At 52.4% G+C, this 11,800-nt stretch overlaps 2 protein-coding genes across 4 annotated transcripts in view; both read left to right on the top strand.

Moving 5' to 3' along the window:
• Positions 1-7,340, top strand: part of Stard10 (StAR related lipid transfer domain containing 10) — a 20,296-nt gene extending 12,956 nt beyond the window's left edge. Inside the window, exons 3-7 of the mRNA XM_028770656.1 lie at positions 2,851-2,998; positions 3,541-3,644; positions 4,233-4,350; positions 6,367-6,419; positions 6,634-7,340. Of these exons, the coding sequence (XP_028626489.1) occupies positions 2,851-2,998; positions 3,541-3,644; positions 4,233-4,350; positions 6,367-6,419; positions 6,634-6,879 (669 nt within the window). The 3' untranslated portion in view covers positions 6,880-7,340. The remainder of the gene's footprint in view (positions 1-2,850; positions 2,999-3,540; positions 3,645-4,232; positions 4,351-6,366; positions 6,420-6,633) is intronic.
• Positions 7,341-8,515: 1,175 nt separating this feature from the next.
• The window catches only part of Arap1 (ArfGAP with RhoGAP domain, ankyrin repeat and PH domain 1), a 62,326-nt gene continuing 59,041 nt past the window's right edge, over positions 8,516-11,800 (top strand). For 2 of the 3 annotated variants that reach the window (XM_028770758.1, XM_028770755.1), the window contains exon 1: positions 8,594-8,646. The gene's annotated coding sequence lies outside the window, so the exon portion shown is untranslated. Of the gene's footprint in view, positions 8,647-11,800 lie in introns of all 3 variants that reach the window. The other variant, XM_028770757.1, reaches the window with a different exon arrangement.

The following is an 11,800-nucleotide window of genomic DNA, read 5'->3' as shown; positions in this document are numbered from 1 at the left end:
GCCTGCTCCACACTGGCCCCTGAGGAGCCAGGCTGCTCTGAGCCCTACCAGGCATATTAGGTCACCTTCCTTTTCTGGAAGGTTAAGCCCAGGCTTCAGATTTACCTCTTCCTCCTTTGACTCAGGACAGGGCTGGAACTGGGGGCTGCTAGTTAGATGGTGGGATCCAGTCACACTTTCATGGACTAGACTAGAGAAGCAGATGGGGCAGAGGGAAACAACTTCCTCAAAGCCATGTTTTATAGCTATAGTTGGAGTTCATTCTTGAATAGTTTTGATGCTGGTAGAACCCACAGCTTGGCTTTGCCAGTGAGCTCTGTCCTCCTCTTGCCTGAACTTTAAAACTCTCTTTAAAATAAAATGTAATAATGCTGCACATGTATTTGCTTGTGTGTGCATGTGTGTTTGTGTGTGTGTGTGTGTGCAAGTATGTGCACATGCCTGTGTGTTCTAATCATTTTATTCAGAGGCTGAAGGTGGGGAAGGGCTGAAGATCTGATCTGGTGTCCTCAGCCAGGCAGATCTATCTGTCCTCCTCCTGGCTGACTATGTCTTATCCCTCAGAATGTAGTTGTCACCTGGGGTACCTTTGTACTTTAAAATTTTTGTTAATAGCTGGGCATGGCGGCACGTAATCCCAGTACTAGTGAGGCAGAGGCAGGTGGATCTCTGAAGTTTGAAGCCAGCCTGGTCTACACAGTGAGTTCCAGAACAGCCACGGCCACACAGAGAAACCCTGTCCCAAAAAACCAAAGGGGAGGGGTTGGGAATTATTGCTAAAGCAGTACTATAGACGTTTCAGAAACTCAGAAATACAAACAAAAACAGACTTTGCACTTCTGGCAGAGAGAGTTGTTGCCACCTGACATCTGTGCAGCTTGGGCTTTTTCTAAGCATAGATTGTCCTCACTGCTCTTTCCAGTTGTAATGTACTTGGGGTGGGGACAGACATTTCCACTGTTTGTTTCCATATGGTTTCAGTGCATCTAAGACTCAGATCACCCCTCATTTCTCTCTAGTCCCCAAAAACATCTTTTTGTAAGCGGGACCTGGTGGTACAGGGCTGTCAGCTGAGGCAGGAAGATTTCAAATGCGAGTCCAACCTGAGCAACTTAATGAGGTCCCATCTCAAAAATAAGAAGAAAAAGAGGCCCAGGGATTTAGCTCAGTCATAGAAGTCATTGTTTTGCATACATGAAGCCCTAGATCAAATTTCTGGTTAAAAGAAGGAGGAAGAGAAATGCCCTATTTATAGCTGATGTGTCACAATCCAGAGTCACACTTTACAGATGGTGGTACTCAGGCCTGGAGAGATGGCTCAGCAGTTAAAAGCTCCAGCTTCCCTTTTCAGAAGACCTGAGTTCAATACCCAGCACCAGCACATGGAAGCTCATGAATGTCTGTTACTCCAGTTCCAGGGGACTGAAACTCTTACACAGATACACATACAGTCAAAACACCAAAGCACATAAAATAAACATAAATCTTAAAAAAAAAACAAAACAACAAAAAACAAACCTTGCCTTTAATGTGAGCATTTAGGAGGTACTGGTGGGAAGATCTCTGAGTTCTAGATCAGCCTGGTCTACAGAGTGAGTTCTAGGACCGTCAGGGCTACACAGAGAAACCTTGTCTCAAAAACAAGCCAAACCAACAATAACAACAAAAAACCAAATGGTGGCTCCCAGTCCCTTCATTATGACACCTATTTGACAGAGTGCACCTCTTCTGCATAGACTAGGCTGATAACTCTGCCGGGCCAGCCCCTGGCTGTGTCTATGTCTGCTGTCACGGGATCCTGTAGCTTGTTCCTTTGTGGTTGTATTTTCTGTAGTCTAAATTAGTGTGTAGGGTACAGAGCATTTCTTATACTTAGAATCCCCAGCCAGGAGCTGCCTATCATGTGTTTTCATTGTGCCCAGGCCTGTCCTCCGTGAGGAGGGGGCCAGTGCTTCCTCTCTTGTAGCTGAGTGTCTTGTAGCTCACTTTCTCATGGGTAGAGAGTAAAGTGTGTGGATTTCCTGTGTTGGACGAATGTCAGTTCTGGGGGAATATTATAGACTACACAGAAAAAAACCATTATACTTTGCTGTGGGGGTTGGGCTCTTGGGGCAGGATAGAAAAAGGACATTGAACCTCACCTTTTTGAATACTGATCTTGAGAACTCTGGTTCTGTCTTTACTTGCTTCCCAGACATGGGAGCTGGATTAAATCATAACCCTGCTACTTAACCAGCCAGGTGACCTTGGCTGGGTACTTAACCTCTTTGTTACCTGGCATAATCGTTTGAAGGGCTAAAGAAAGCAAGGTGTGCAGCTTGCCTGTCCTCTCCCCTAGATGGGAAGCTCTTTGAGGGTACAGCTGAATAACAGGAAAATGTCTGAAAACAGTCTCCTATCAATTCAGTGTCTAGCTCAGGCTGACCCTTGAACTTTGGGTGATCTTCCTTCCGCAGCCTCTCAAGTGCTGCTTTTCAAGTGCTGGTATTACAAAGCTGTTAAATCACACACACACACACACACACACACACACACACACACACACACACACGGTAAGGTGTATTTGGGCATTTGATTTTCCATTTACTGTGTACCTATCTCAAGCTCCTTGCTGAATTAACTGTGTCTGCCCACAAGCTGTGCCCAGGGGATAGGGAGGGCATTGACACAGTGTGCAGAAGCCTGGATGGTTTGCCTGAAGAGGATACAGGGCTGAGCTGGGGGCTGACTGTCCCTTGGTATGAGGTTTCTGGGGAGCTGAGCCAGGCAGGTGGTAAGAAGTGGCCCCTGTTCCTCTTTCTCCCCTCCCCTGCCCTGTGCCTGTGGCCCTGACACCCCATCTGTCTGCAGTGCAGGATGGAATGCTGTGATGTGCCAGCCGAGACGCTCTACGATGTCCTGCACGACATAGAATACAGGAAGAAGTGGGACAGTAATGTCATTGAGACTTTCGACATCGCCCGCTTGACTGTCAACGCTGACGTAGGATATTACTCTTGTGAGCAGACAGAATGAGACTCCAACCCCCTTGGCCTCCGTCCCCACCTCCCACCAAGTATCCTCTAACTCTCCCTCCCTATGGTCACTCCTGTGCTGGGCTGCTCGGGGTCCTGCATGCTGAGATGGAAAGCTGCGCTCTCCTTGGGCATACTTACATGCTCTCACTGGCACACACTCAGTGATAGCACACACAAACACATGCGTACACAGTTGTATGCCACATATCACAGGAACACATTTCAAGCACATGCGGTCACAGTGTTGTCGGTCTTTCAAATATATTCGCACATACAGACAAGTCAGACCAATGAGGTAAGGGCTGTGTGAGGCCCTGGGGGCAGGGTAGGCTGAGACAGTGGGGACAAGGGTTCTATTAATACTTCCTGGTTTCACAGTGTGTCTGTGGTAGGGGTTGGGGTACCTGTCGGGATGGGGAGGGCTGGCAATTAATTGGATCCCCATATTTCTGGCCTCCATCACACCCTCCCTTATAGGAAGATGGGTCAGCAGCCTGGCTGAATTGTTCCTTGCCCTCTACAGGGAGATGTCCCAAGCCCCTGAAGAACCGTGATGTCATCACCCTCCGCTCCTGGCTCCCCATGGGCGCTGATTACATCATTATGAACTACTCAGTGAAACACCCTGTGAGTTGGCCTGCCCTCCCCCTGGGTGTGCAGAAGAGTGATGGGCAGGGCTGGGCTGTGGCTATCCAGTGACTTCAGGCAGGCATGGGGGCTGGTTCTCTTCCTGAGTATTGAGGATAATGACTTCCCTTCGGGGACTGTCAAGTAGCTCAGGGAAAGGGTAGTGTGGGCTGGCTCTGTGGTGAGCGGGTGGGATGAACTGATGTGGTTGACTAGCCCTTGGGATGAGGCTGGCCTATAAATGGGTTATCAGGAACTAGAAGACAGGTCCCTGGGCAGAGAAGGCAGGCAGGCTTAGTTGGCCTAAGCAAGGCTTCAGTGCCCACGAACACTCCACAACCCCTGACACAGCCTGGCGCTTTCCTAATGGCACAGAGAAAGCACAGTAACATGGGGCAAGGATGACCTGGCCTGATTATTTTTTTCTTAATTCACATTAGGGTCGGCCGTACACAGTTGTCAAGAAATGTGAACAGCTATGGGTTTGTGTGTGTGTGTGTGCGTGTATGTGTGTATTTGTGTGTACCTTATAGAGACATTGCCTCTGTCCCTACCCAAGTCTCACCTCCTTGTGCCTTCCATCCCCAGAAATACCCACCTCGGAAAGACTTGGTCCGAGCTGTGTCCATCCAGACGGGCTACCTCATCCAGAGCACGGGGCCCAAGAGCTGCGTCATCACCTACCTGGCCCAAGTGGACCCCAAAGGTGAGGGCTTGGCCCTGCAGCCCATCAGTGGGCTCCTTCTCTGTACAGGGAATAAACTTGATCTGCTAGACCATCTGTTAGGAGCCATTTAGACCTGGAGGGATCTCTATCCAAAGCCAGTGGTTTGAAAGGAATGGACCCATGAGGAGGCCAGTGCTCCTCCTGGGAGTTTGGAACTGCCTTCCTGGTGCTAGCATTCCTACCTTGGACCTGCTCTTGCTGAGTCTCCTTCAGCCACACCCCAGAGGCCTGAGTTTTCCAAGCTGTCACATCCATGACAGCTGAGCCCTCATCTCTGTGGAGGTCAGCCTCCTAGACATCTTTCTCAGGATGTCTTCTGGACACCTGAGACTTGCTGTACCCAACTGTGAACTCACCACTCCCCTTCCTAGACTCACCTTTCTTCAGATCAATAGCTTGCTTTCTGGTTCCCCCTGGTAAGAACTTGCCCAGCTTCTCCTTGTCAGCTCCTAAATCCAGTACTTAGTCTCTCCCTCCCTCCTTCCCTCCCTTTCTTCTGACTCACTCTGTATAGCCCAGGCTGGTCTTGAACTCATCCTGCCTTTGTCTCCTGAGTGCTGGGGATTCCAGGCCCGTGCTAACATGCTCAGCCCCTGTTCTCACCTTTTCACCCTGATAGCTCCAGCCTGTCATTCTTCTGGTACTCAGCCACATTGTTTGTCCAAACAAGAGGAGATAAAAGCAACACTTTACTTCCTCTGACTCACCTGCTTAAAATGCCACTGTGACTCTGTTGCCCTCTGAGTCCAGCCAGAGCCCCCTGCCCAGGGCAGGGAAGAGGGAGTTCTAGCCCCGCACACTCTTCAGTTCCCACCTCCATGTCCACCCAGCCTTTGTCCTCAGCTAGCTCCCTGCACCTCCGCTTCTTACTCAGTGCTCCAGGGATCCAGGAAGTGACCCTTCCTCTGTCCCTGATTCCCCTAGTGTCTTAGTCAGGGCTTCTATTCCTGCACAAACAGCATGACCAAGAAGCAAGTTGGGGAGGAAAGGGTTTATTCAGCTTACACTTCCACAGTGCTGCTCATCATCAGAGGAAGTCAGGACTAGAACTCAAGCAGGTTAGGAGGCAGGAGGTGATGCAGAGGCCATGGAGGGATGTTACTTACTGGCTTGCTTCCCCTGGCTTTCTCAGCTTGCTTTCTTATAGAACCCAAGACTACCAGCCCAGGGGTGGCACCACCCACAAGGGGCCCTCCCGCCTTGATCACTAATTGAGAAAATGCCTTACAGCTGGATCTCATGGAGGCATTTCTTCAAGGGAGACTCCTTTCTCTGTGATAACTGTAGCTTGAGTCACGTTGACACAAAACCAACCAGTACACCTAGTGAGGGCCTGCTCCCTGTTTCAAGGCCCATGCCCCTCCAGCAGAACACCAGTCTGTGTCGAGATGCCACACACTGAATTCCTGTTGTGATTCTCCAGGCAGGTCCAGGGTGGGTGTCACAGAATGTGAAGTGAGTTGGTGACTGAACACATAAATAAAGGATGGTTAAACCTCACTGACAGGACTGTCATAGACAGGAATACCCCATGGCCCAGGTCAGAGCGCCCAGCCTTTAATGAGTGTTCTGTGTGTACAGAGCAGGCACTTGGGAGGGAGACAGGTGGAGAGCTGGCCTATGGATTCCAGAGCAGGCTAGACTGGAGTGCTGGGCTTAAGGAATCTGAGGAGGCCCAGCAGGACAGACAGGAGAGAGGCTGAGCACCAGGGATAGTCCTGGGTTATTAGTGTGAGGAGAGGGAGGTGACAGGCTGGAGCTTGGTGGGTCAGAATGTCAACCCACAGGTTACTTGCGGTTACCTAGAACCCTGTGGTTTTCTTCTCTGAGCTGGAGCTCAACAGAGAGACAGTGGTGGCAGTGATGAGCTTGGGGAATTTGAGAACTTCATTGAGAAGGAATGAAAAGGGGTGGCCTCCCCACAAACTCTGAAGAGGGAGGAGGGCTGGCAGTGGGTGGGGCTGGGTGCCTAAGGGCCTCTCCCTGCCCCCACAGGCTCCTTACCCAAGTGGGTGGTGAATAAGTCATCTCAGTTCCTGGCCCCCAAGGTAAGTGGCTGTGTGCTCTGGGACATGGGGGGAGGGGCGGGTAGCACTGAGGAGTAGGGCAGGGGCAGAGTTAACACTGGGTGATGGCTGATAGACCAGGTCTACAAATGGCCATAGGTGTAGTTGGGACACTGGGGACTACTGTGCACCACAGGAGGGCTCTGGAAGGGTGTGGCTCTCCGGGCACCCCTAACAGTGTTCGGATGGTCTACAGGCCATGAAGAAGATGTACAAGGCCTGCATCAAGTACCCCGAGTGGAAGCAGAAACACCAGCCACATTTCAAGCCATGGCTGCACCCGGAGCAGAGCCCATTGCCCAGCCTGGCGCTGTCTGAGCTGTCGGTGCAACACGCAGACTCACTGGAGAACATCGACGAGAGCTCGGTGACAGAGAGCCGTGAGGAGCGAGCCGGAGGTGCGGGAGGAGAGGGCAGCGACGATGACACCTCGCTCACCTGAGTACCACCTCTCTGCAAGGACCAAGACAGGACCTGGGTGCCACCCCGGGGCACTGAGCCTTCTGCACTTCCTCCCTTCCTCCACCTGCCTTCTAGGGGCACTGGGCTCCTGCTCAGGTGGCTGCAGCATGGCTGGACATGGCCCCAATAAATGAACCACACAGCCCCAGCCAGCTCTTTGTGCCAGCTTCTCATCTGCCCAGCACCACGCTGCTCTGTTCTACAGTTAGTTTCTTTAATACTATTATTGCTCGCTGGACCTCTGTTCCTATAGGTATCTTGTGTAACATAGGATGGGGCTTGTTGCCTCCTCCTGTCCTGTGTGCCCATTCATTTTGCTGGTCACAAAGGTGGTTTGCTCATTTTCCAGGGCTCTTAAAAGGAGCTGGTCTAGCCAGAGGTCAGGTTTCTACTGTGTACCAGACTTCTGGTCCAAGCTAACTTTAAACAGTTGTTCTGGCATATTCTGGCTCCTGTCATCACAGAAGGAAGGGGGGGGGACCCATAGGTCAGAGACCAGGGCTGAAGGCCTCAGAACTGAGGTGGGCCGCTGTGTGCTGGAGGAGGGAGAGGGGTGGGTGAAGACACTCCCACTGCACTTAGTGTTAAAGACCTTAGAATGATCACAGGAATCGTGGGGCCCTCTGACCAGGTGCCAACCCTCGTATTATGCCTGGCTGCTCTGAGATCTAGAGGGAAGCCTGGGCTGCCTCTGCTGCCCAAGGGATGCCCAGTGTCCCAGAGTTAGTCTTTTTGTTTTGTTTTGTTTTTTTGTTTTTCAAGACAGGGTTTCTCTGTATAGCCTGGGCTGTCCTGGAACTCACTCGGTAGACCAGGCTGGCCTCGAACTCAGAAATCTGCCTGCCTCTGCCTCCCAAGTGCTGGGATTAAAGGCGTGCGCCACCACCGCCCGGCCCAGATTCTCGTTTCCTAACCCATAACCTAGGGTGATAATTTTTACCCTTAAGCAAGTATGAGCATTTTTTTTTTTAATTAAACAGAACAAATTGCTCATCCCTGGACCAGGCATGTAGTAGGCTCTCCGATCTTCCTCTTCTCAGGACAAACCCCCTTGACCTACCCTGCTGAAAGCTTGTTCTTCCAAATACGCCCACTGTTCCTATGGAAAAATGGAAGCCCAGCTAAATTAAGGCCTCTGGCTTGGCTGGTCCCAGAGGAGCCCTGGCCTCGGGACGCAGAAACGCTTGCCAACTCTGGGAATTTCATCTGTATGGGGAGGAGGTGAACCGCTGCCAGACTCTGGTGGGACTTTCCCCAGCGCCTTCTGCAAGGAGATGTGGTCCTGGGACAGAAGCTGAGTACTCTCTAAGAATGGTGCAGAGGGAAGGTGGTTATCTCACCTCCAGTGGTGTGTGTGTATATGTGTTGTGTGTGTGTCCTCTCCCAGAGGGTAGACTCACCAGAACCGGGGTGTGGAGACAAGGAGACTCAAGGATCCGTGGAGTCTCAACGGGTAGGGTAGGCACGAGTCTCAAAGCCTTAGCAAGCTAAGGGTAAAGGAGAGACACAAACCCGGCGGGCCGGTTGGCCTAGGGTACTGAGGATCCGAACTAGGCTGGGGGCGGGACCGGCCGGCTCCCTGCGGGCTCCCCGCCCTCACGTCCCCCGGGTGTCACGTGGGGCGGGCGGAAGCGCCGGGCGAGGTGGGCGCGCCCGGACCGCTGCCGCGAGCTGGCTGCAGCCGCGTGTGACAGACGGTACCGGGACCCCGAATCCCACCTCGTGGAGTTCTCTTCGTTCAAAACAGGTCAGTGAGGTTGCTGGGACTTCCCAATCGCCAGTTGTGGCCTGCATTGCTCCCATTCCTCAGAAGGGAACGGTGAGGCCCGGCTCAATTTTCCCGGGGTCATCTGGTGTGCGCTCTTGCCTGGGGATGAAGTGAAGTGGGGTCGCCTCTGGAGGTGGAGTCGTCCAGCCAGACCCGTAGGGACAGAGAAGGTGAGCTGGTGGATACCAGCTTTCAGCCGTCATCTGTTCTGCCTTCGGGCTTGCAGGCTTCGGAGCCAGTAACGTCAGGCAGCTTGGCTTTCCCACTTAAGAAATGAAGACTCCTACCTAGTCAACCCGGGACATTTTTACAGCCTCGCAAAGCTTTAGGGCTTTAGCCCTGGATCTGAGGCGTTGGTAACCTTGGGCAGGCTACTTCCGTCCTCTGCACTTCAATTCCCCACCAGTTAATGGGGGCATGGTTTCTCTAGAGCCTACCTGGCCCAGTTGCCAGGAAAGAAGGGGTGTGTTCGTTGAATGGGGTCAGGCTGGGAGTGGGTGGATGGGCTTAGAGCAGGCTTGCAGTGCAGCCGGGGTGGGGGGCGGGGGAGGAGGCGGAGGCGGAGGCGGCGGGGTAGGTGTTTGGACACAGATCTCCGTGGGTAGGTTTGGGTGCTGGGTGATTAGGAGCCAGCACAGTAGGTGTCTGCCCTGTTTCTGTAAATCCGGTGTCTTGGGGAAACCTTCCCTAATGCCTAGACTGGGGGTACAAAGATTCAGGGTTGGACTTGCGGATGCCCAGGTAAGGATTTGACTGCCGCTGTGTTCAGGGGACCCTGATACCTGTACTTGGAAAGCTGTGATTGTCCTGCTAGGGGAAGCCTAGAATCCTCGCAGCGTCATTATAGGGTAGAAGGAATTTAGCAGAACCCAGAGACAGGCGTGGACAGGTATAGATCTGGGGAGGAGAGGATGTGTGAATGAGCCTTGGTAGTTAAGTGGCTGTTTGCAAAGATGATACAAGGTGAGGCAGAGCTTGTGCGGCAGGGATACTGATACCTTTCCGGAGGAAAGGCAAGGGAGGTGGGTGTGGCTGTAAGGGGTTCAGGGGGAATGTGCAGAGAACTCATCCTTGGGATTTATGCTTGGCTAGAGTTTATTTAGAACCCGGCCCGGGCACCCTGCTCCCGGTGGCCATTTGCTCACTGGAATAGGGCACACGTGAGCTGTCCCAGACAGGCTACTGCTGGCTATGAGGAGGAGATGGCCCCAGCGCCTCCAGGTTTCATTTGGACGTTCAGGCCTCCGTATTTGGCCCCCACGATGCAGAGTTCACCACACACACAGAACCAGCTTTTGTGCAAAGGTGCTCCCCGCCAAGTTCCCTCCTCATCCAAGTCCCCATGTTCTGTGAGACTTCAGGGTTCAGATGTGGGCTACAGATTGCAGTGCCTTCCAGCCTGGTTTTCAGTTCCAGGTAATGGCAAGGCCCGGGACAGGTTTCCTTGGATGTCTCTGATGAGGGGGTATAGGCATCCAGAATACCAGCACTGCTACCAAGCCCTGTGTGACTTTGCCACTCTCCGTCCTTTTCAGAGTCCCCTTTCCACCTCTGAGGCTGGGGTGATTAGCCTGGCTTCACATTCCAAGGACAGACTGCTAAAGCAAGAGTCAGGCCAGTCTGAATCCTCCCCATGTCAGTGAAGGAAAAGCAGACCTCAAGGAGAGGGCAGTGGGGAGCGGGAGACCAGAGAACTGGCTGGTGGTGATCCAGGCCTAGGACCTCTGTCTCTAACATTCTCTAGGGCTTCTCCTTCCCCACTCCACTCTCTTGGCTGAGCTCAAAGCCAGCCGCCAATGCCCAAACAAGTGGCCTCTGTTCCTAGGGGAGGGGGAGGGGAGGCAGGCCCTGGGCTCTGGGCCTGCCTGTCCAGCACTGACCCTGCCTCCCCCTTTTGCTGTGGGTCTTAACTCTTGGAAGCCTGGACTGGGTACTGGGCTGTTTGAGAGCCGGTACCTCTTGTCCTACAACTGTCCTGCTCACCTTGCTTCAGATCTCTGGGCTCTGATAGGATGTCCTTCACAGAGGAGCATGTACGTGGGATATGGGTGACAGTCAGCCCCTCTCAACTCCTTTCAAGTCCATCAGGCCAGACTTAGTCCCTCCACAGACAGCATGAGGACATTGTGTTTTAGAGAGAGGTTCTGTGCTCAGAGTGACTACCAGGTGTCTGATAGGAAAGACGGAGCTCACATTTTACAGCTGACTTTACACCAGGGCCCCTCCCCCCAGTTCTGACAGAGTACGTAACTTCTTGTCCACCTATCCCTCCCCCAAGTCAGGCCCCCAGACCTGTACATTCCATCTGGGTCTCTGGGGAGGTCAGTCCCTGCCTAAGGAGGCAAACGTCCCCTAGACGACAAAAATTAGGAGTGGTGAGGGGCCACGGCTCAGGGTTCATCAGGTAGATCTCTGAGTTTGAGCCCAGCCTGGTCTACACAGTGAGTTCAAGGAAAGCCAGGACTACACAGAGAAACCTTGTTTAGAAAAACTAAGAAAGAAAGAAAAAAAATTTTCTGTCCTAGATCATTGGGGTAGAGTGGCTGGGAGGGATGTGGAATCAAGTGACTACTTCAATAACATTACTATTTTATCCAGTATAATTATTGTTGGAGTGTAGTCATAACAGCAGTAGAAGCTGCCATTTCTTGGCTATTCCCATTTTATAGGTGAGCAAACAGAGGCCAAGAGGCAAAGTGAATTTTTAGGGACTATCCATTTCTTAGACTAGTGGGGACATTAGTTGCTTAGAGTGAGACCCTTGAGCAAGGGGAGATTTTTTTTGCAGATTCAAACTCACTCCTGTCCTAGATATTCCCCCTTGCAATAGCTGGCAGATTGGAAGGCTGCTTAGTCCCAAACATTGGTGGTGATCTGTCTGGGGCAAAGGTTAAATGTCCTCCCTGTCCCCTTGGCTTTCCCAGACCTTACTTTACTGCTGAGGAAGCCAAGACCTGTAGATGGTCAGCGTCTTGGAGACAGGAGTCCAGGCTGGGGATATACAGTGCTCTTCTCCCGGCCTGGGACCAGGGCTTCTCTGAAACCCTGAGCTCCTCGCAGAGGCTGCCCACTGCCCTATCACAGGGCTCAGGTCTGTGTCCTCAATCAACCAGGGGCTAGCTCATCTTAGGGG

This window comes from Grammomys surdaster, unplaced genomic scaffold, assembly GCF_004785775.1.
Source record: "Grammomys surdaster isolate TR1022 unplaced genomic scaffold, NIH_TR_1.0 203, whole genome shotgun sequence".
NCBI classification, from domain to species: domain Eukaryota; kingdom Metazoa; phylum Chordata; class Mammalia; order Rodentia; family Muridae; genus Grammomys; species Grammomys surdaster.
The sequence above is the reverse complement of the archived record's forward strand: the minus strand, read 5'-3'. Positions and strand labels throughout refer to the sequence as shown.